The 25542-nt window shown below is 36.2% G+C and overlaps 1 protein-coding gene across 3 annotated transcripts in view; it reads left to right on the forward strand.

The window, feature by feature from the left end:
• Positions 1-15943, forward strand: part of LOC126253177 (protein phosphatase PP2A 55 kDa regulatory subunit) — an 86952-nt gene extending 71009 nt beyond the window's left edge. For all 3 annotated transcript variants that reach the window (XM_049954337.1, XM_049954338.1, XM_049954339.1), the window contains exons 9-11: positions 250-465; positions 9031-9210; positions 11564-15943. In XM_049954337.1, the coding sequence (XP_049810294.1) occupies positions 250-465; positions 9031-9183 (369 nt within the window). In that variant the 3' untranslated portion in view covers positions 9184-9210; positions 11564-15943. The remainder of the gene's footprint in view (positions 1-249; positions 466-9030; positions 9211-11563) is intronic.
• The last annotated feature ends 9599 nt before the right edge of the window (positions 15944-25542 follow it).

Below are 25542 nucleotides of genomic sequence, written 5' to 3' on the forward strand. Positions count from 1 at the left end.
CTAATGCAGATGGTGCCTCTTGTTTGCAATTGTTATTAAACACCTTGTATTTAAATTCTTAATTAAATTCAATTCATGTTTGCTGACTGTAACTTGGTTATAACTGTTCATAATTAGTTAGTAACTAATTTTTTTGTAGCTACATGAAGCAATAGACAAACTTTGACATTTTGTAAATGTGTCTGGTTCAGAAAGATTACTACTTGTGTCAGAGATAGAGATATGATACACAAGGATATTTCCTTTCAGGTTCACGAGTACCTGCGATCAAAATTATGTTCACTATATGAAAATGACTGTATCTTTGATAAATTTGAATGCTGCTGGAATGGAAATGATACATCTATTATGACTGGATCATACAATAATTTCTTTAGGATTTTTGATCGCACAACGAAGAGAGACCTTACTCTGGAGGCATCTAGAGATATTGATAAACCAAGAACTGTTCTGAAACCTCGGAAGGTGTGTAAAAGTACAATAAGTCAATTAAAACTTCCACAGCCACTCATTTTTTAAGACATCATTACGAGAGCTTGGATGGTATGCCCTACTGTAGGCATTTGTGTAAACAAGCACTACTGATACAAAATTTTCCAAAACATTATACTTTAATGTCTGTAGAAAATAGTCACTACAGTCATTAACCATGGCTCTCATAATTTCTAAACTAATGTTTTTCTCCTACACAAAGGCACAGTAAATAATATTGCTTATTAGAAACTATTAATTGTTTTACCTATGTAAAAGTAGTTGACATTATTATTCATAATTTACTAACAGGGAGTAGAGGTGTCCGTACCTAACTTCTCTGATTGTGCAACACTTTAATGTAATAATTGTAAGTGAATGACTGCTGTTGATGTATAAACAGTCAGCACTACAAAGAAGAAAAGTTTATTGCAATACATGGAACATTTATCAGACAGTCGCACAGTTACATAAATTGATGCAGCTACACCACAAGATCGACAATATCAGTACAAATAATTTCCCAAGAAGTGCATAAATTTGCATTACTTCATGTGAAGAGCATCAGAGTATGATTCAATAAATTTATCACAGTGGGAAATGTTTTGAAATGGCTTTGGCACATTTTCATATTGTCTCCAGATGACACATCCCCCCCCCTCCAAAAATAAAATCAGAAGACAAAATACACTGATGGGAAAAAAGTCAACACCAGAAGGTAATTAATGTAGGGTAATGAAATTTGTTTATATATCATATGTAAGTACGAGTGTTGCCCAGAAAGTAATGCACCACATTTTTTCTCAGCCAAAAACAATGCTATGAATGTGAAACGTTACATATGTATTATTTGAAGTCTGCTGAGTGAGCACGCCAAGTTTCCGTCACTTCCAACACACAGTGTAGCTGTAGGACAGCCTAAAAATGGCATCAGTAGGTGATGTATGTTGCAAGCAACATGCCATATTTGAATTTATCATGCACAAACGCTTGTGCCCAAGTCTGTGGAGCAACTACTTTCGACAGGAGTACAGTTAGTCACTGGGCATGGAGGATAAGGTCAACAAAAGGTGTTTTGGCAGAGCTCCACGATTTGCAGCGAAGATTTGTCACTTGCATGGGAGACCATGCATGGCTGTCACACCTGACCTACCCCCTCAGACTTCCATTTTTTTTGGGCCATTAAAGGATGACATTCAAGGAAGACATGATGAGGAGGCGATTCACACAGTGAAGCACTGGCTCTGCCACCAAGACAAGAATTGGTATCAACGGGGCATACATGCCCTTGTTTCGCACTGGAGGAAGGCCATAGAAGGGGATGGAGATGACGTGGAAAAATAGTGTGTACAGATGAAACACTATTCTTTTGTGTGTAATTCTCATTATGTTCAGTAAAGAATTGTTGAAGAAAAAAATTGGTGGGCAATCCTCATAATAAAGGGCAATCCTCGTAATAAAGGGCAATCCTCGTAATAAAGGGCAATCCTCGTAATAAAGGGCAATCCTCGTAATAAAGGGCAATCCTCGTAATAAAGGGCAATCCTCGTAATAAAGGGCAATCCTCGTAATAAAGGGCAATCCTCGTAATAAAGGGCAATCCTCGTAATAAAGGGCAATCCTCGTAATAAAGGGCAATCCTCGTAATAAAGGGCAATCCTCGTAATAAAGGGCAATCCTCGTAATAAAGGGCAATCCTCGTAATTAAGGGCAATCCTCGTAATTAAGGGCAATCCTCGTAATAAAGGGCAATCCTCGTAATAAAGGGCAATCCTCGTAATAAAGGGCAATCCTCGTAATTAAGGGCAATCCTCGTAATTAAGGGCAATCCTCGTAATAAAGGGCAATCCTCGTAATTAAGGGCAATCCTCGTAATTAAGGGCAATCCTCGTAATTAAGGGCAATCCTCGTAATTAAGGGCAATCCTCGTAATTAAGGGCAATCCTCGTAATTAAGGGCAATCCTCGTAATTAAGGGCAATCCTCGTAATTAAGGGCAATCCTCGTAATTAAGGGCAATCCTCGTAATTAAGGGCAATCCTCGTAATTAAGGGCAATCCTCGTAATTAAGGGCAATCCTCGTAATTAAGGGCAATCCTCGTAATTAAGGGCAATCCTCGTAATTAAGGGCAATCCTCGTAATTAAGGGCAATCCTCGTAATTAAGGGCAATCCTCGTAATTAAGGGCAATCCTCGTAATTAAGGGCAATCCTCGTAATTAAGGGCAATCCTCGTAATTAAGGGCAATCCTCGTAATTAAGGGCAATCCTCGTAATTAAGGGCAATCCTCGTAATTAAGGGCAATCCTCGTAATTAAGGGCAATCCTCGTAATTAAGGGCAATCCTCGTAATTAAGGGCAATCCTCGTAATTAAGGGCAATCCTCGTAATTAAGGGCAATCCTCGTAATTAAGGGCAATCCTCGTAATTAAGGGCAATCCTCGTAATTAAGGGCAATCCTCGTAATTAAGGGCAATCCTCGTAATTAAGGGCAATCCTCGTAATTAAGGGCAATCCTCGTAATTAAGGGCAATCCTCGTAATTAAGGGCAATCCTCGTAATTAAGGGCAATCCTCGTAATTAAGGGCAATCCTCGTAATTAAGGGCAATCCTCGTAATTAAGGGCAATCCTCGTAATTAAGGGCAATCCTCGTAATTAAGGGCAATCCTCGTAATTAAGGGCAATCCTCGTAATTAAGGGCAATCCTCGTAATTAAGGGCAATCCTCGTAATTAAGGGCAATCCTCGTAATTAAGGGCAATCCTCGTAATTAACATTGCTGGATCACAGTTTAATATATGTGCGAGATGTTGTGGTGTTCAGTCCAAAGACTTGTTTGTTACATCTCTCCATGCTACTCTACCCTATCCAAGCTGCCTCATCTCCGAATAACTATTGCACCCTAAATTATTCGAATATGCTTATTGTATTCATCTGTCGGTCTCCCGGTATAATTTTTACCCTCCCCCTCCCCGCGCAGTTTCCCTCGAATACTAAATTCATGACACCTCGAAGTCTCAGAATGTGTCCTATCAACAGACTTCTGCTTTTGGTCAAGTTGTGCCATAAATGGTGTCCCTTACTCTATTAAACACCTCCTCCTTAGCTATGTGCTCTACCCATGTACTCTTCAACATCCTTCTGTAACATCACATTTTGAAAGCTTCTGTACTTCTTTTGTCTAAACTGTTTGCCATCCATGTTTCCTTTCCATAGATGGCTGCACTCCAAATAAATACTTCAGAAAAGATTTCCTAACACTTCAGCCTGTATTCGACGGTAACTTTTTTTTTTCTTCCAGAAATGCTTTTCTTGGCATTGCCAGTTCACATTTTATATCCTCTCTACTTCAGCCATCATAAGTTATTTTGTTGCTCTGCCCAAATAGCAAAATGTGTCCACAACTTTCTCATTTCCTAATCTAATTCCCTTAATATCACCTGATTTAATCTGACTGCACTCCATTATCTTTGTTGTGCTTTTGTTGATATTTGTCTTACGTCCTCCCGTCAACACAATCTCGGTTCCGTTCAACTGCTCTTCCAAGTGCTTTGCTGTCTCTGACAGAATTACGATGTCATCGGCAAATGTCGAAGTTTTTGTTTCTTTTACCTGCGCTTCAATTCCTACTCCAAATTTGTCTTTGGTTTCTTTTACTGCTTGTTCAGTCTACAGATTGAATAACATCAGGGATATGCTGCAATCCTGTTTCTCTCCCTTGTCAGCTACTGCTTCCCTTTCATGCCCCTCAACTCTTATTACTGCCATCTGTTTTCTATACAAATTGTAGAAGCCTGTATCACTGTCAAAAAGCTTTCTGTTGTTTTAAACACAGGTTTGCCTTTCCTTAACCAACCTTCTAAGATGGGTCATAGGGTCAGTATTGCCTCATGTGTTCATCAATTTCTCTGAAATGCAAACTGATCTTCCCCGAGGTTGGCTTCTACCAGTTTCTCTGTAAAGAATTCATGTTTGTATTTTGCAGCCATGATTTATTAGACAGATAGTTCGGTTATTTTCACACCTGTCAGCAACTGCTTTGTTTGGAACTGGAATTATTACATTCTTCTTGAAGTGTGAGGGTATTTCGTCTGTCTAATATGTATTGCACACCAGATGAAGAGTTTAGTCATAGCTGGCTCTCCCGAGGCTATCAGTAGTTGTGACAGAATATTGTCTACCCCGTGGCCTTGTTTTGACTTAGATATTTCACAGCTCTGTGAAATTCTTCTGTCAGTAACATATATTCCATCTCTTCATCTATGTCTACTTCTCTTTCTTGCCTTCAAGTTTCTCCCTTGTATGGGCAGTCTATATACACCTTCCACTTCTCAGTTTTCACTGTTTTGCTTAAGATTGGCTTTTTTAAATCCGAGCTTTTCATATTCATACAGCTGCGTCTCTTTTTCCCCCAAAGGCGTCTTTAATTTTCTTGTGGGCAGTATCTATCTTTCCCCTAGTGAAATATGCTTCTGAAGCCTTACGTTTATCCTCTAGCCATTCCTGCTTAGCTATTTTGCACTTCCTCTCATTCTCATTTTTAGTTGTTTGTAGTTTCTTCTGCCTACTTAATGTGCTGCACTTTTACATTTTCACCTTTCATGAATTAAATTAAATTAAATGTCTCTTATTTTATCCAAGGATTACCTGTTTGATCTTCTGCTGCCTTCACTATTTAATCTCTTAAAGCTACCCACTCGTCTTCTGCTGTATTCCTTTCCTCGGTTCTAGCCAAATGTTACCTATACCCCCGCCGGCGAAACATTGCACTTGACAGTTCGCTTTTTGTCTAGTTAGGTTGGCTATACTGTAATAGCAATGTTCCAACAGCAGCCTCTATACACACAGCAGACGATACAGTTTCCCGTCCCGTCTCGTAAATGCAAGCGATTGAGCAATTACAGTGTATATAAAAACTCGTTTTTAGTTGTACTACAATGACAGGAAGTAAACAACCGTATAATAATGCATGTAAAAGCATAACAATGCGCACACTTTCTATAACGGAGCAAAGAAATACAAAAAACAAGTATCTGACGACTGGTACTTTAAAATCAATAATGTACGTAGTTTACAAAATAACTAATAACCGAGATTGCAATAAATAACCAATATTAGTAATTTTTCACTCACCAATTTACAGCGATGATGGCGCAATTCCATCCAGCTCGCCATCGTCACTGTTGTCTGACTCATCGCCAAAACCGTCTTCATCGTCGTCATCAGCAAGACAAATCATTAATTGTTCATGGCCACTGATAATGCCTTCTATTGTCTGTGCTGCTCGTATAAGCTTCTCGACGTGCTCTACTTTTCTCCATGAGGCTGCATCCACAGTCACAAGAGCTTCACACAACAGCTTTTCCACCTCTGTTATTGTAAAGGACTTGTTGTTGTTCCTTACATACATTTTTATATCACTCCATATTAACTCAATAGGGTTGAAATGGCAGTGATATGGTGGCAGCCTTATTACAGTAAGACCCTGCTCCTTGGCAATTTCATCTACTACATATGTAGGTGTCGTAGCCTTATTTTCTTTAACAAGAGAATAAAACAGAACCTTTGTCATACTCATATCAGCTGCAATATTTCGAGCCTGTAACCACTGCACAATAACTTCTTTCCGATCATTTGTGGTTGTGGCTTTGTTCTGTATCACCAAATGATATGGAGCATTGTCCATTACAATTGTTGTAGGGACAGGAAATTGTTTTAAAAGGTTCCTGAACCACTCAACAAATCGTGTGTGATCCATATCTTCATGGTAATCACCAGCCTTTTTTATCTAAAAACTAAAAGTGTGTCAGGGACAAAACCACTGGAGGAGCCCGCATGGACCACAATTAATCTAGCTCCTCTTCCCGTCGGCTGATGGCCGCTACTGCTGGATGTGTTATCCATCCAACATTTGCTGACAGCTTCCCCGGCATTAACCCACGTTTCGTCTAGCCAAATTATGGAATGAATGTCTCTGCCCACAATTTTGTGCAAGAAAATGCTACGAGCGGTAACAATATGCGCCCTCTCTAACAGTACTTTGTGTCCATCTAGCATTTTGTAACGGAAACCCATATTTTTTAGCACAATTTTTAGTGATGTTTTACCACTCCTGAAGAGTTCACTTTCTTTTAAAGAGATTAATAACTTAGCTACAGTCGGCTACTCTTTTCTGCTGTAGTAAGCATAAACATGCCTACGAATTGCATCAGTCTGGAAAGAATCTGAATCTGTGATAGGACTAGGCCGCTTTTTCTTCTTTCCCGGGGTTGATAAAAATGTATTATTTGATCCAGACAGCTCGGAATCATTACGGCTCACTTCAGTATCTTCCAAGTTTTGTAGTAATACTCCCTTACTTACTACGGTTCTTGCACTAATACCAAGAGTTTTCGATGTACGTTCCACCACTTTGTCGGCAGGAATTGATGGCTGTCCATGAATGCTTACGTAGTTTTTCTCCTGCTCGTAAAACTCAAGAGTTCTGCGTAGTAACTCCAGTGCCTGGCTGTTTAGCGGCACCCCTTGACGCAAAGGATTGTCACTAGGTGAACGAAGTCTTTTCGGTGGCATTTTCCAAGTATGTACACTCACAACGTAACAAAAGTCACAACGATATAGCACACAGTACAACGAAAACACGCGGTAAACAACATACAATTCACGTTGGATACACATTCACTAAACAAAGCCGGCAATGCGGGAACTTTGACGTCACAGCACGTGAGTAACAGCAGTGCTCACTGCTCTGTGATTGGCTGGCGCCCCACGCTGAACGCCTAGCGCCTATCGTTCTTCACTTGTTACTCTCTTACGCTGCCAACTTCATACGCAAACGTCAAGTGCAATGTTTCAGTGGCCCGGGTATAATGCTCCCCATGAAACTCTCAACAATCTCTGATTCTTTCAACTTATCCAGATCCCATTTCCTTAATTTTTTACCTTTTCCAAATTCTTAAGTTTAAATTTATAGTTCACCACCAATAAATTCTAGCCAGTCAACATCTGCCCCTGGAGAAGTCTTTAAATTATACACAGAGTCCTAAATGTCTGCCTTACCATTATATAATCAGTCTGAAACCTTCTGGTGTCTCCAGATGTCTTCCACAGATATAACTATGTTTTTATGATTCTTAAATCAAGTGTTAGCAATGATTAAATTATGTTTTGTGCAAACCTCTACCGGGCAGCCTCCTCTTTCATTCTTCTCTCCCAGTCCATATTCATCTACTATTGAATTGCAGATTCTGATCACTATCAAATTTCTGTCTCCATTAACTATCTGAATGTCTTTGATTTTGTCATAAATTTCTTCAATCTCTTCATCATGCGCAGAGCTAGTTGACATATAAACTTGTACTACTGTGGTGGTTGTGGTCTTCATGTCTATCTTGACTCCAATAATGCATTCACTGTGCTGTTCATAGCAGCTTACTTTCATTCCTATTTCCTTATTCATTATTAAACTTACTGCTGCATTATCCCCATTTGATTTTGTATGTAAACCCTATATTCACCTGACCAGAAGTGCTCTTCCTCATGGCACCAAACTTCACTGATTCCCACTTTATCTAAATTCCACTTATCCATTTCCCTTTTTAAAATTTCTTATCTACCTGCTTGAGTAAGTTATCTAACATTCTGGTTTTGTTTCTGCTGATGACTACATCCTCCTGAGTAGCCCGCCCTTCCCCTTGTTGTTTTGCATGGCACTCACAGCACAGGCCTTCCTTGCATGGCACTCACAGCACAGGCCTTCCACCTTCTTGCTTCCCACCGTTGAAGAGCAATTAGGGGATGGCGATTGCATCTTTCGACACAATCTAGCACCTGTTCATAAGCACGGCCTTTGGCGGAGTGGTTGCATGGCAATAACATCCCTTTAATGGACTGGCCTGCACAGAGTTCTTATCAGACTCCTATAGAACACTTGTCTGGTGTTTTGGAACTCCAACTTCGTGCCAGGCCTCACCGACTGACAGACACCTCTTCTCAGTGCAGCACTCTGTGAAGAATGGGCTGCCATTCCCCAATAAACCTTCCAGCATCTGATTGAACGTATGGTTGCGGGAGTGGAAACTGTCATCAAGGCTAAGGGTGGGCCAACACCATATAGAATTCCAGCATTACCAATGGAGGGTGCCACGAACTTGTAAGTCATTTTCAGCTAGGTGTCTGGATACTTTTGCTCACAAAATGTATGTATGTGGCTGCTAAACAACGAAAAATAGATTTTTAGAGTTGTATTTGTATTTTGTGAAATTTTTTCCCGTAACATTTGTACTGGTATGTAGTTTTATGTAACAAATTGAAATATGTTAGGGTTGAAATGGAACAAGGTTTTTTTTTCTGTAAATCGCTATTGGTCCCTTTGGTATATTTTGGTTGTAAAGTGTTGACGTGTTACAAACTACTCCATTTAATTACACTTTCAGTTAAAAGTAAAAATGATCATTCTAGTTCCACCACAAACGTATTTTTTAAGTACCCAGGAAGAAATGCTCCCTTAAATATTCTAGATATCTGCAGGTTTATAGAATTGCATTCTATATGTTCAACAGGTATGCACAGGTGGTAAACGGAAGAAGGATGAAATCACTGTTGACTGCTTGGACTTCAATAAAAAAATATTGCATACAGCATGGCACCCTTCGGAAAACATAATTGCAGTGGCTGCTACAAATAATCTGTTCCTATTCCAGGACAAGTTCTAGCAGAATGGCATGAGAGAAACAAATTGGGTAAATATCATCATAAACCAAACTCATTATGTAGATTTGGAAGATTACTTTCTGTTAAATTCTGTGTTACATTAACTGAAACCTACAAGCCATTCACAATCTTCTGTATTGCTTATGGTTTCAACTAAATTCTTTCAGAGACAGATTACCAAGAGTATGCTGCAAGACTATAAACCAACAAATGTGAGAGTATCCCAGTAATTCATTTGTTTTCCATGTATTCTTGATCATCTCCCTGCTGTGTAGTTATTTTAAGAGTGCTCTCTGTTTGGTACTACCCCTTTTTCTATAAGTTCGTTATGCATGAACCGTTGTTTTTCTCTGAGTCTTTCAACAATTTCACAGCTTAGAAATAATGAGGACAACCATGGCAATATCTAAATTAAATTAAATGTGGATGAGTATGTCTACTAAGATATTGTCATCACAAAAGCAGAAAGCAAAGACTGCGCTGGTATTCATTACAAACTGAATTTTTCCTAGAGTAACATGTGTTGGCTGACCTTTTTGCAAGCATGAATTTAGTGTGGTGACTGTAATGGCACTCACAAAACAGCTCAATTTCCTTAAAGTAATGTTGTTTCTCTTACACAATTATGTGTAATGTCTGTATGTTTATACTGAAATCTGCAGGAACTCATTTTGTCGGAAAGTGTTAAATAACCCCATAGATATAGTTCTGAAAATTCATGATTCTAAATTTTTTATAACTGTGAACATACTTTAGAGATTTATTAGAGAAAGTGTAGGGCATATGCAGTGTGTAATTGAATGAATAATTGACCTTGTAACTATTATGTCATATGCACCCCACATTTTTATTGTAAATCTTAGAGGTATTTCCATAGCTGTTAAAAATTCAGTCATAAATTTTCCCAAGATTTGTGTAGGGTAGGAGACATTATTTTATAGTGTTAGTTAGATTTTAAAACATTATTAAATTTTAATATGTTTATTTAAATATAATTTTGTTTTCATGTTTCCGTAATTGCTAAAGTATTTCATGTAACAAGAAAACATAGTTTATCTGAGACAGAATTGAAGTGTAAATCTGATGTGGTATATGTGACAACTTCTTTCCCAAAGTAAAAGAATTATTGCTTTCAAATAATAATGTATTATTTAATTGGATAGATAAAAAGTTTACTCACAAAGCAGCGACAGCGCGCGCGCACACACACACACACACACACACACACACACACACACACACACACACACACACACAGACTGTTGTGATTGGCAAGCTTTCAGAGTCAGTTGCTCCTTCTTCAGGCAGAAGGGTTGAAGGGAAAGGAAGAAGGGTGAAGGAAAAGGACTGGAGAGGTCTAGGAAAAGTGGTAGGTTTTGGGAAAGTCACCCAGAACTGCGGGTCAGAGGAGACTTATCGTACGGTGTGACGAGACTAATTGTTGGAAAGATTACATTTTATCAATAATTGATTGTTTTCGTTGAAATAATAATGTATGTAATACATAATTTTTCCCTAAAAGAATTTTGTATTAAGACTGAAAGACTTACGAACAGAACTGGTGTTCAGTTGTATTGAAATTCATGCTTGAATGATGGAAACAAGCTTCGGTACTTCTTAAAACATTATGTTTGAAACTGAATTGAAAATATTGAACTGAAACATGAACTTCAGATATAGAACAAGCCCTTTTTTCTTTTGTCTCCCTCTTCTCATTTCATTTCATTGCATTGGATACTTAGAGGTGATACCTTTGTTAATGATGTGGGGCTGTCAACATCATACTCGAATTCGTTGTGTGTGTTTTTTCCAACACTCGGAAACCCATCTCGTGGGTATCTTCAGAGTGTAGACAGGTGGACATTTGTGATTGTTTTAAATCTTTTAGGCAAATTTTGAATTTGATGTTTCTTTAAGAGCAATAAATACTATCAGCGAGCATTCTTTTGAAGGTTATTTTACACTTCATTATTCTGTAATGTATAATAATTTTAACAATTTGCAGTTTCGTAGGCATTTAATTTCTGTGAAACTATATGAAGTATCTTAGTATGCAGTGAGGCATGTTAATTGGTGCAACACTAGGTTATATGACAGTTATTCCTCTAATTAAAAATCCTAGCTTCATAGTATAGAACAAGCATATTTATTGCCATCATCATTATCTTAGAACAGTTTCTTCCATCATTAAATCACTTTCCTTTGAAGTGTATGGGATAAATAGTTTCGGTGCTGAGTTAGTCACCTGAGCCATACCCAGGTACATTTGAATGTGAAAGCCAAAGTGCTAAATGATGTGAATTTGATTGTCATTTTTGCATGTTGTATTCAAAAGGTAAAATATATTTGAGTAACATAACAATTTAATTAAAATTGTTTCAGCTTTCTGTGAAGTGCTATTGACAGTGGAACTTAATAGCCATAACTGCAAAGGAAGAGGAGCAATAATATGGGTGAGAGCCATTGCTACAGTGCAGAGTCCATATGCCCATTTCGAAGCTCATCAGCATCGTTCTTCCACCGCTAGTGTCAAGACATGTCTGTGAAGTACTTTTTTATATAAAAATGTTCAAAATGATAAAAAGGGAGGGCTTGTGAGGGAGTCCAGTGCACAGTTGTCCCCAGTGTCTGTGATGTTGGAAATAATGCAACTGCCTCCACATAAACGTGCTCCAGTATATATCTATGTCTAGCATGCTGGGATTTTTTTTTATTACAGTTTATCTGCAAGGACTACACTATTTTATAGACAGTCCAAATGTAAGAAAAAGCACGCCAGATAGTTTTCCGGCCTGGCAGTATGCGGCTTTATATTGCCTGGTTTCATAAATTTTTAGTTTCTATTTTTGACGTGTATGCTTACATGCTGGAGGTTGTACCGGAATATGTATGCTTGGAAACTGTTTTGAAATACTCAAGAAGTGTGGACTAAAACTATTTTTTCAATAGTGTTTATCAGTTTGAAGTGTATCTGTTGACTGGAAAATGTTTTTGTGAGAGAGAGACTGCTGCAGATAAACAAGGGTAACAGTGTTGTTACTCCCGATTTTGCTAATCAGATTGTGAAACAGTTTTGGTATAACACTCGTTACTCATATTTGTTAGCATTTTATATTGGAGTATTTTGTGGATTACGGCAATAAGTAAGGGGACATGGCGAGTGAGTGACAGGTTAATTTGATATATTATTTTCATTTTGTTGTGAACAAACACTATCTTTAATATAAAATTTATGAAAAAAATCTTGTCTCCTTTTTTAAAGATTTGTTAATAAATTGGCGTTCTCTGTTGGTAGGCAATTGAAATTGTAAATGCATGGTCCTGAATAACACTGTAAAATATATGTTGTTGTTAATTGAACAATGTTTCAAAGGCATTCTATTCCTTTTATTTATTATTTTTGTGTTATGTATTACTGATACAGAATGGTGCACAAAATATGTATAGTAAGATGTGAATCTGGTGTGTGCTGTAGATTGTCGTTTTCCTTCTCTGAAGCTTTCAATGTAAGGCACTTCGACAGTTACTCCTTTGTGTATGAGAAAAGTAGATATATTTTAATTGTACTCATTTTTTATTTAAAAATTAATTTTAATTTTGGATCTACCAATACATATAAAGTGGAATATACCATAATATGACTGTTACAGAATGGCTTATTGAAGTCAGTTTCCTTCCATTAAAAGTAGGTGGGATATGAGTGAATACTCCATGTGTCATCCTCCAATGTATCATATTATGATTAACTTATTCACCATTACTTTATTTATTTATTTCTATATGAGCTGTGATTTTCTGCAGACTGTTGGCTGATATGTTAAGGAAAATGATTCATAACATCTTATATTTTAGTAAGTGAACATAAAATAAAAACACCCAGTGCAGTGGGAGTCATAATAGTTAATTATTTATTAGTTATAAATATGGAACATAAAATCTGTGGACATACAATTATCAAAATTAGTTTCTAACAACACCAATATTTCACCAAAATCGGAAGAATAAATACATTAGTTTGTTAGAACTACCGTTTCACAAAATCAATGCACAGTACGTCATCTTTTCACAGGACCACCAGTTCACTCTAAGAATTTTGTTTCCTAGTAGTTCCTGGACTAAGTTATTAGTGCATCTAATAGGACCTCACATGTATCTGTAACAGAGGTCCACATAAGAAATTTTGCACCAGCATCACTATTATTGAGTTTCTGAAGCTGTAGCGAACTAGATATTCTAAAACATTGTGCATTACATGTGTTGCAACTATTCTGTATTTTGCTGTGGGCAATGGACTAACAGAAAACCATAGCTAGTTTTCAGACAGATGCCTTCATAATTGTGAAAACTATTTGACTCATACTGCATTTTTACAATGTATTACTTTTTGATGTGTATAATATATTTTCAGCTAACTGTGAATGTGAATATAATTGCCTTTCTGGAACCCTGAAATTTTAGAAATATCAGATGTCAAAAACTACCTACATCTGGCACTTGGAAATTATTTTTTGCTGAATGTTTTTCTTATATCATTAGTGAAAAAAGTTGCATAAATTTTTGACACAGCTGTCATGTAGTAAGAAATTTTTTTTAGTAGTTTACTGATTTGTAACTATGCCCAAAGATTACTTTCTGATGGAATGAAATGTCATAATCCAATTTCAAACTCCAGCTTGTCTGTAGATACTTCAATAAAAATTCAAGTCCACATTCCAAAGGCGACATATCACAGTTTTCAGGGGTATTATGGAATGTATTAAACAGTGTCACAACAGCTTGCCACTAAGTTTTTCACTATTGTCAGAATATATACTGGAGACTTCATTCACATAAAATTTGGAAAAAAACCAAATAAGTAGCGATACCACTGCAGCTCTCATCTTGACTGGCTGGACAACAAATTTTTTTAAGTGACAAGCTTTTGTATACTAGACTAAGAAAATGACAGGAGAAGCTTTTCTGTCAGGGTTATTGTGCAGTGTGACTTTCTTGTGTTCATAATTTTAATTGTGATTCTCTGATACACCACAAATCTTATGAAATCTTTTACATCACATTATGATCTGTTAACCCATGCTGTGGTGTTGATTGCTCTTGTACTTAATTTTTCAGTATTTTGGTAGTTTGTATCTTCCAGTTATGTTCACAATAATTCATAGAAATTAAGGAGTAATATTTCCACCTTTTATAGTCAGTCAAATATGTGCTACTTTTTTCTCGTTCTGCTGCTCAATTTCTTTACCTGAAACCTGTAGTTAGTGTTTGTCTATCTTCCTTCAAGGGAGATTCTGTCACATTGGATTTCAAAAGTAAGCTGCATCAGTAACTTTACTCACACTGAAGAATCACTGTGGAAATTTTTCTAGTAGTATGTTGCTACTGACAGACAATAATACTAATAAAAAACTTACTCCATGCAGGAAGTAATTTCCAGTTTTTGATGGCCTTGTCGTCTTTAATTATAAATACTGTTTTTTCAGTCATACAGTGACAAAAGTATATGTTCAGGTTCTTGATGTGTCGTGACATATAGCAACAAAGTTCTGCATTTCCTCTCCATTTTAATCTTTCTCTTAAACAATGCAGCTGTGTGTAGGCTTAATTAACGAGAAAGTTTGAACTGATCAATAATCATTCATGCCTCAATTTAATAGCTAATTTGTGTCATTTGATATTTGTTGACAATCTCATGAACAATTCTGGTAGAATTTGAGACACATCCCTTGTTTTACCTTCCTTTACTAAGTACTTTGAGTTTCTCCAGCTGTTTTGCAGAATGGCTATAAAGTGAAAGTCTGAAACAGTATAAAGAAAGATCTGTTCTGTCCTCCTGTAGTCATTCACTCACAAAATGGTTTAGGAAGCTGAATGTTGTGTTTGTGTATTAACATTCTTGCATAAAAACTTGGAGTCAAAACTTTTGCATGAGAGAGGTGTTACTCTTTTGCAAAAAAAGGTGTACGTCATTCAGTTGATGATCTTTGCCATAATTTTGCTGATTGCTTCCACTTTTGTGCCAATTGCAGTGTGTGCCCTTAACACTGATGGAGATTTTTACTGGATCTTGCTTTCATTTACAGCGAATGTTGAATCTAACACTTCGAAAATGTTGACACATTGTTTTGTGTACAGACAATAGAGCTCCATATTTTTGAAATATTTCAATTGGTATGTGGTACGCTTATATACAAGAACTGTTTAGTGACATTCATGCTTACCTGCATTGTGTTAATGGAGGTACGTGTATAGAAAAAAATTTAGGACGTTTCTCCTCTCTCTGTGTCTGCGTGTGTTAACATATGAAGTTGGCTTTGGGCATTTAGTACTCCTTTGTTTTAGAAGGAGTATTACGAAGTACCTCATGAAGGCAGTTTGCTCAGCATTGTTTTTGTACTATTCAAACATGGCTAATTCTGTGACAGTGAAATGTTTCTTTTCAGGTTTTTCATTGTATATCAAATAATTAGGAAACCTGTATATTTTCTTTTTCACTTTACACTGTAAAAAGTTTATATTCAACAGAATCTGTAAAAAAAAACCATTCCATTGAGTAAAGTGTTGAATATCAGCAGAATGGTTTTATTTTGTTCGTTTTCAGTGTTTACCTGTGGTGGCATATTTGGAAATTGCTGTTGCTCAACACAAGATTCTCAGTTCATATAAGATGAAACATAAGAGATTGTGGCTACAGTTTCTTATCTGTGTATTTGCTGTTGTATTTTGGAGATATATGAGAGTTGTAAAATAAAAAGTTGCAGTCAATATTTTTTTTTGCTGTTGCTATAGAGTTAAATAATTCTTAGTAATAATGCTCTCTCTCTCTCTCTCTCTCTCTCTCTCTCTCTCTCTCTCTCTCTCTCTGTGTGTGTGTGTGTGTGTGTGTGTGTGTGTGTGTGTGTGTCACAGTGCCTCCTTCATATCATTACAACTGGAATATGAAAAATGTTTAATAAAATCATGCGGCCACAATTTCTGTAGTGATGAGTATATAATTTTGATTGATGCATTTGCGTCTGTTCAGGCTGTACTTACACTTGGGGAGGTTAGGAACGGTTACAGTATTTATTGTATGAATGTAGTAGTACTGAAGCTACATAGCACAATCTTTGCATACAACAATTTTTTAAAGTGATACTGCAATCAGGTTAAGTTTTCAATTTGTGCCTTGAGAACTGTTATGAAACTAAAAGTGCACACTATGATACAGGCTATTTTACTGCTGTTACTGGCATTACTCCTGTTTCACTTTCTGTATACAGATGAAAAGTGCTATTGCGGGAGAATTTGTACTTACAAACTTAAAGTATGTGGAAACTGTAATTTAAAATATTGCCTGGAGCTTGAATGAAATAGGTAAATAGTCATCATAATGACTTATCCGAATGTGTGTGCCTTTGGGAGATTTTTTAGAATGAAAACTGGCAACAGCAGCATTGTTTTTATTTGTTAGAAGTTCCTATATAATGTGCCTTCGATATTCCTCAAAAATTAAAAAAAAAAGCAGATCTTCCCTCTTTGAAAATCTTTTCTTACTTTAGTGTATAGGAATATATTTTTTGGGAAATATCAGCACTCCCTCAGCTTTAAGGTAGACTAAAAAAATAGTGACCACAGCTCATACCAGATATGTTAATGAAAGTACCATTTATTCCACTACGTATATTATTTGTCAGTATTATTTGTATAATATTTCCTTGTGACAGTGGGGTAGTTAGATTGTAATTAATTGCAAAACATGAATGCTTGAGTAATTGAATACTGCCAGTATGATTAGATTCAAGATTACTTGTGTAAGTACAGATTTATTGAACAGTTATGTGATTCCAAATCAATTGTACGAAAATATTATGTGAAATATTCATTTTCAGCGAAACTATGGCCCCACAATGACAGTACTTCTGGTGCACTGACATGACTTTTGATTATATACTTTATCTTATCTGCACACAGATGTTACTTGTATTAAAAAAAAAAAAAAAAAACTACTTTTACATGCAGCTTAACCTTATTTTCTGAGACCAAAGTCTCTTGTTTCTCCTCTCGTTTGTGAAGTGATGTGTCTATTCAGATACCCCTTAGACTTCAGGTCTGTCTCTTCTGCCAGATATTTGTCACCAGTCCAAAATATTTTACACCCAGAGAGTAAGTTTTGATATTTTTTTCAGCTGCTGATATTCAAAAGACTTTGTTGTGTAGTAAGTATATAGGGTAAATATGTGTGAATTATTTTGCCTGTCTCTTTTTCAGTGATTATATTTATGATAGTACCACAGAAATCCGGCTGTCTTTCGTACATGTTATACCATTGTGGTGCAAGGAGTGTCCAATAATTAATGCAGTAGACCTGTCCTTATGTTTTCAAATTGAAAAAAGTTTCATTGCAGGTAACTATCTCTAAATGAGATCAAAAACATCAGTGAAACTGTAAAATTTTACTTAAAAGAAACATGACTGGTAATCATGGGGTCTTCAAATGCAGGAGACCATGTCCCTTTGGTACAATTCTCTTGCTGTGTTTTGTGAAGCAGTTAGTTAATTTGAAAGCCAAAGATATCGCATATGCTGTCTACTACAGCAGTAAGTTTTATTCCTGCATTCTAGTGAGTCGCAGGCTGTGAGAATGAGTACGTTAGATTCTGAATACCAGTTTCTGTTTTTTGTTTTTGTGGCTCATTATTGTAGCTGAATATGAAAAGGGACTACAGTAAATACCATTATTTTTGGATAAAACATTTCAGCAAACGCCTGTCATCATTATTATAGTGTGTAAATAGGCTACATCAGTAACTGGTCATACTTCTGTGACTTTAGTAAACCTCATTTCAAGATTTAATACCATAGTGCCAGTAGTATCTTTGTTACATATTCCATTTTATTGGTTTTGCTTTGTGATATTTTGTGGCAGTCTTCTGATAAGCTTTAACATTAGGTTACTGATTATACCCATGATAAAAATTTAAGTTAAAAATTTGCATTGTTTCTGAGAAGCAGCAGAGGATGACATTTGCAATAACATCACTGCAGCCATCCACTTAACAGTATTGTTATGATCAAAGACTTTGTTGTTGCGATTATACAATATTAAGGAAGGTGTATGTGTAAAGTTAAATAATGGAGGATAGTGTATAATAAAAATTGTTACAGTGCAACAGAAATGTATTAGCAATTTTTGAGTGAGGCCCATAAACATGTTAAGCAGTATTAGAATGTTAATGTACTGTAACGACATGGCATAAATAAAATGGTCATGTAATAGTGTGTGTAAACAACAAAATGAAACTTCTTGGCAGATTAAAGTTGTGTGTTGGTCTAGCAAACAGTTGCAATATGTCAGGAAGTTAAAAAACAGTACACTTTTCATTGCAAAGTGAATGATTCATTCCAATAACAAATGAATTGACTGTATTGTACCATGTATCGTACAGCACTGAGATTTGAATATATTTTACACATAATCTGGACTAAATTTACAGGAGTCTCTATTAACTGCAATGCAAGTGTCATTATGCATTTAGCCTATAGTATTTTATTTTGGTGCTAAACATCACGTAAAACTCATTTCTCCTTTAATGTAATCTGGTTTTCCACTGTTCAGAACAACATACTCTTATCGCAACTAGAAGCCATTTTCAGAAGCAGACGATAGAACAGATAAGCTGACGTTACTGCTGGATAATACATATTTGTTCTAAATTTTAAACTTATTTGCCATTGAAACACTGTATTAACATTATAATGTAAATGGACAGATAAAAGATTTACTCACCAAGCAGTGGCAGGGGAACACACACACAAAAGGGGTTTAACGTTTACAAGCTTTCGGAGCCTGTGGCTGCTTCTGGTGGAAGAGTTGAAGGGGAAGGAAGAGGAATGAAGGAAAAGGACTGCAGAAGTTTCGGGAAAGGTTACAGTTCAGAAAAGTCACCCAGAATCCTGGATCGGGGGAGGCTTACCAGATGGGCTGAGAGGACAGTCTCCACTGACCTGGAGTTCTAGGTGACTTTTCTAAACTCATATTGTGTGTGTGTGTGTGTGTGTGTGTGTGTGTGTGTGTGTGTGTGTGTGTTTTTTTTTTTTTCCCCCTGCCACTGCTTGGTGAACAGATTTTTTTATCTGTCCATTTACATTATACTATCAATAATTATTTTCACTGTATTAACATAGGTACACTACTGTGATTAAAAGAGCAGCACCCCATGTGTACCTGATGATAACAGTTAGAAATCTTGAAATGCATTGTACAAACACAGTGTGTTATTAGTTATGGTACACAATCTATTTTATTTTTCTATGACATCACTTTTGTACATCATCTTTGGGAGCCATTTAAGAAAAAATGGCAGTGTGTACTGTTAAGAGGTGGCATGAAGGAAATTCCAGGACTTGTTAATTTAGAGTGAATAGTACCCTGGACATTTCCAAAAGGCAGTCTTACAAGTTTAAATGCAACTGGAGATGCCACTAAGTTGTATTTTGCAGCCAATGAAATTGGGAAAATGGTCTCTTTGAGTTTTAAGTAAACAAGTTCTTTTGTCCATGCATTGCTTCAGTATTTGCTACAAACTGTTTCTTGCTTAAAGTTTTTAATGGTGAAGTAGAGCTCAGTAATTAGAATTGTCTGACAAATGAAGTTCAATGAACAAGATGAGGCAATCCTCTTGCATTCGTATTTTTGGAAATGTAATATGGAAATATTTTGAACCTGCAAAAGTTAAGCAGTATAGCACTCAAACAGTTTCGTAAAATAGTGGAACATATGTGTTCAGTACTTACACTGTTTGTGTAGTTTGACTTATTTGGTTGCATTGGCAATTAATGTAATTTTTTAAAACCATTAAATATTGTACACATTTTGAATGTTTTACCTTATTCCTTTCCCAGATGTTGAGTTATAAATCTTATTATGTCAGTCATCACGTCTATTAATCATAGAGAGACTGAGGCCAGATTTTGTTGCAGTAGAGCAATGATAGATATTTATGAGATAAATAGATGATATATGAATTTGTTGTTGCAGCTTTTAGCTATGGGTTATAGAGTAGGTTTGTTTGTTGCAGTATTTGAAGTTTGACTACAGAATCTGTGCAACAACTTGAAAAACTGTTATGAGTATAAATAGGAATGCTGTGTTATCCTGTAATTGTTATAAAAATATGACATAAAATGTAGTTGTTCAAATAATGTTCTCATTAAAGGTTAATGGGGGGAGAAGAGCAAAAAGATATATTAACCCTTAACCGGAATCGTGGGTCATTTTGGACCTACCGACAACAATCAAACCGTCAAACAATGGAAACATGCGGAGTTTCTGTTTCGCGTGCCAGTGTAATCTCAGTACATTGTGAGGTGCACCAGGGGCCGGGAGCTCACTGCTTGAAATTTACTAGAAGTGGAGGGAAGTGCCATCGGTAGGTCCAATTTGACCCGCGATTCCAGATAGGGGATTTTTGAAGTCGGTGTATACCGATTTATTTTGTGATGTTTCAGGCACTTTATTGCCACAATGCAGCGGGGCCTCACTGAAAAAGAAATCTGTGAACTATTATTAGACGAAAATTATTCAGACACAGAATCTTTAAGTGATTTTCAACCTTGTGATGAAGAGAACATAAGTGACTATGAAAATACACAAATTTCTTCTGATTCAAGTAATTCATCATCTGATGATTCAAGTAGTGCAAATTTTCGTGGCAAAAATTGATTCAAGTGGTCTACTCGTCCACCAGCTAGGTCCAGAGTCAGGAGCCACATCACCACCACTCACCTGCCTGGTCTCATCGGTACAGCTCGTGAAAAATGGAACATGTCACCAATTGAATCACGGCAGTTGCTGATATCAGGTGAAATGATCGCAATTATTGGCACTCACTAACCAGAATATTCAGAAAAGTATAAAACTAATGCTACTTACACTATGTGAGTATTATGGAAATGAAAGCATTTTTTGGGTTGTTGCTATTATCAGGTGTATTCAAATCTGCCCATGAAGATATAGAAAGTTTATGGGCAACTGATGGAACTGGCCGAGATATATTCAGAATAACGATGTCGGTAAAGTGATTTGTGTCCCTGTTATCTGCTTTGAGATTTGATGATGTGAATTCTAGGGAAGAAAGAACTACTAATGATCGCACTGGTCTCATCTCAGAAATATTTGGAAATTTCATTCAGAACTGTCAGAAAAACTAAAGCCGCTCAGAATATTTGACAGTTGATGAAATGCTTTGCTCTTTTAGAGGGAAATGTTTTTTCTGGGTTTATATGAAATCGAAGCCTGTTAAATATTGCATCAAGATATGTGCCTTTGCGACGCTAAAATGCACTACTTGTACAATGCTTTTATCAATAAGGGCAAAGCAATCACTAATAAAACAAGCCAACCCTCAGTTCCAACACAGAATGTACTGCAGCTTGCAGAACCTTTATTTGGAACAAATAGAAAAAGTAACTGCTGATAACTGATTCTCTTCTGTGGAATTGGTTGACAAACTGATTGAAAATGGTTTGACATATGTTGGAACGATGCGCAAAAATAAAAGGGAAATACCGCCAGAATTTTTAGCCAATAAACAACGGGTAGTAGGATCTAAGTTATTTGGTTTTGTGAAGGATAAAACATTGGCATCTTATGTCCTAAAAAAGAATTGAAGTGTAGTGGTAATCTCATCAATGCACCATGACAATTCAGTCAATGAAAACAGTGGAAAACCTGAGATAATTGAATTTTACAACAGAACAAAAGGTGGTGTTGATACATTAGATCATAAATGCGCCAATTATTCAGTGTCTAGAAGAACTCAACGATGGCCATGTGTCATTTTTTTCAGCAATATTGAATATAGCGAGTGCAAATGGATTCATATTATGGAAGGCATCAAATAGTGGAAAAAATATGAAACGTAATCATTACATAAAAGAAATTAGACTGAATTTGATAAGGCCATTTATCACAGAAAGGAAGATGGAATATTCTTTATTTTCAGTAGATTTGAAGAGTAGAATTGATAATTTTCTAGGGGCAGCTGATGAACCACAAAATGACTTACGACTAGAAAATTCACGTAGCAATCAAAGTGGCTCACGAAAACAAGGAAGATGTTATTTATGTGGTCCTAAAACTGACAGCAAACAATCACAAAAATGTGACAGATGTCTTAAATTCATCTGTAAACAAAATGCAGAAAAAAAAGTGTTGTGTACCAAGTGTCATTCTCAGTTCAGGTACTGATATAGATAACATTTGGACACTTCTATGTTTTGTTGTCATTATTTTTGCTTCTGAGTGATGGCATAAAGAATCTCTATTTATGTTAAGGGGAAGTTATGAGAAACCCCATCCCCATGCTGTATCTAGGTTTTTTAATCTAAGCCTTTTTTTGTAATCATGTAGCATTCCAAAGTAAGGTACTAAAAATTCTTGTAAAATATGAGACGTAGGACTTGAAGATTAAAAAAAAATACTATGAAAAAGTTTTGCTCAATAAAAGTTGATTTATGTTTGAAACAAAACTTATTTTAATACAATCATTACATATTTACATATGAATTATATCTTTTATGGGGATTATGTTGAATTTTGATTCAAGGGTCCATTTGGACCCGCGATTCCAGTTATGTTTGTCAAAATATCGATTCCCGTTAAGGGTTAATAGAGACTAAATGAAATTTGGCATTTCTCTAAACTGTGTTAATATGATTAAATTGGTGTCTCAGGAGAATTTGAGCAGGTGCCTTATATGCAGGGTGGAAAGTCAGCCACATTTAAGGCCCATTCACACCATCTGGCATGTCAGAGCATTCCACAGTGCATTTCCGATGGTGGCATTCACACTCGTGGCACTGTCAAAGTTTCTCAGGAGCAAAGTTCTGACAGCTGATACATCAGTTTTTCTCATGACATTCAAGCTTATTTCGTTGCGAGACACAGCTATGCTCTTTCTTCATGCTGTTATTAGGTCGTGTTTTTTTTTTTTTTTTTTTTTTTTTTTTTTGTTGTTGATATCAGGTGTTATTCCATGTGTTCATTCTTTATTATTTTCACTTGGTCATTTTTTGGTCTTTTGTTACAGATTGAAAATAGGTAAGGACAGCCAAGCGAGCTGAGATCCGAAGACTTCACTTGATTTGATGTTACATGACGGCCAGTGTGAATTGACCTTAGCCACCTTCGTTTTGGCATCACCTTTCTCAGTTTGTCATGTTTTCAACCTTTTTGCTCTTTTAGGAAGAAAATACATTACTTTCGTTTCAAAGTTCCGCATTCATGTCTGTTAGTTTATCTTCTTGGAATGCTCCAATGATGAAAGTAGATAAAATGTAACCTGTGAGACTTCTGAAATTTTAGATTGTTGCTTTGTGGTTTTTAGTGCTTTTTATATTTGCCGATTGTTATCAGTGTGAAGTAACCCTCTCTTGAAAGTACTAATATTTTTGTTCCAGTTTCTAAATTTGTTGTAGTAACAAAACTGCTGCTGTGATACTCTGTTCATTTTTTAAAGTAAACTTTTTGAGATGGGAGCATGCAAATTTCATTGTGATTGGCCTTAAGAGACAGGTAGTTTGAAAAGTAAAGTACTGCATTGGGGGGGGGGAGTTAGTGCAAGTAATTATTTTGCAGTGCGTGTTCTTGTTTTGTTAATTTTGAGAAAATATTTTCAGGCAGTTTGTAACCACTAACTTTCAAGAAAACTGATGTTTAACTTCAACATTAAATGTGGACCACATCAGTTACATTTAGATCATTCATATCAGACATAACCTTAAACTTCAGTGTGTACCAAGGATAGTTCCACCATCACTGAACTGATATCGGATAATGAAATCTGTGATTTGCAATTAGTCTATGGATTTGTCAAATTATATTTTTAACATTTTTACAATGTTCCCTGATAAGTGTTTCTGAACATTTTTCACTTTCGTCCAAGTAAATGACATACCTGGTGGACTGTACTGTATTCATGGAGACACACGTTGGCAGAGGCATCTTATATGAATTGAGTTTTGATGAAACTACCAAAGTTAAGGATAGAAAAAGAATTACAACAAACCATTACTTTTAAGCCAGATATGCATGAAAATGAGTCACCTAAGAACTTTCCTCATTGGCATCATTGCATCAGAATTTATGTTAAACACTTTCTGAAGCCAACTTGTTACTAACTAAGTGCCTTATGGTGGGATCAAACAGACCTAATTTCAGGCTTTTAGGTTGTGATGTCCTGGAGATACATAGGAACTTGCAACATTTATGCAATGTAAAGGCCTTGGAGCATTTGGGTGAGGAAGCATCCAAATTTCTGGTTAATATTTACCATTATTTTGGTGGTTAGCCTGTTTGCTGGGATGAATTTGAAGTAGTTCATCCAAGTTTAACATTCTACATCACAAGTTTTTGATGCATTCAAACCTCCAACCTACAGGATTTTGGGACACTAGGTTGGCATTCAGTATTACTTTATTAACCTCTAAAAAGAATTCTGTTACTGTTAAATCCAAATCCTATGATACCAGCGAGCGCCTAAAAACCTTCAGTGAAAGCAGAATGTCATTTGTACGTTCATGTGCAGAACTATTTGGTAAGTTCACACAACATTTTCAAAGTGAAAAAAACCTCTGATTCACAGATTGTATGTAGAAATAGAAAATATGCTTCAAATCTTTTTGGCTTTTGTTTTGAAGATTTCTGCACTGGGAAGAATTGAATGTATTTCTGAACTTCTCTGTAATGAATGCCTTAAATTATATAATATACTTCATCATGAACGTCTAGTTGCTAGTGGGTAAGTAGCTGAAGAGCATTGTAAACTGCAAGATTGTTAAGGTGTTTTGACTGTGGGGATGTTTTGGAACAAAGCCCCAATTTCTTTCTGTACAATGTTCCCTTAGGTATGGAGAAAAAGCACATGCAAATTATATCACTTACAAGGAAGAATATTAAAGGAAAAAAAGGATCAAAACCAATGGTATCTTGAAGAGAAGCATGAATTACACGAAAAAATTGAGACAGCTGCTTTGAAAGAAAAGAAAAAGAACATCTATTTGATGAGGAATGACAAAAACTCCTGCCTCAAGCTCCAGTGAAACTGAAGAAAGCAATGAAAAAAGATTTAAAGGGTGTGTAGATGATGGAAGTAGAAGAATGAAAGAAAGTAGACAGAGAAACATCCAGAAAAACCTTGAGAAAAGAAATGTTTGTATGATTACTTCATTTTTTGCTGATATTCCTCAGAAACAGTAATCCATACTATTTTGTTGGTCTTTTTCCAGTAATGAAGTGTAGAGTGTCATTGGATGTAAATATATGATGTAGATTTTGGTTGTGAATGAGATTACCAAGATCAAATTACCAGTGTACCAGCATG

This window comes from Schistocerca nitens, chromosome 4 (assembly GCF_023898315.1).
Source record: "Schistocerca nitens isolate TAMUIC-IGC-003100 chromosome 4, iqSchNite1.1, whole genome shotgun sequence".
NCBI classification, from domain to species: Eukaryota; Metazoa; Arthropoda; class Insecta; order Orthoptera; family Acrididae; genus Schistocerca; species Schistocerca nitens.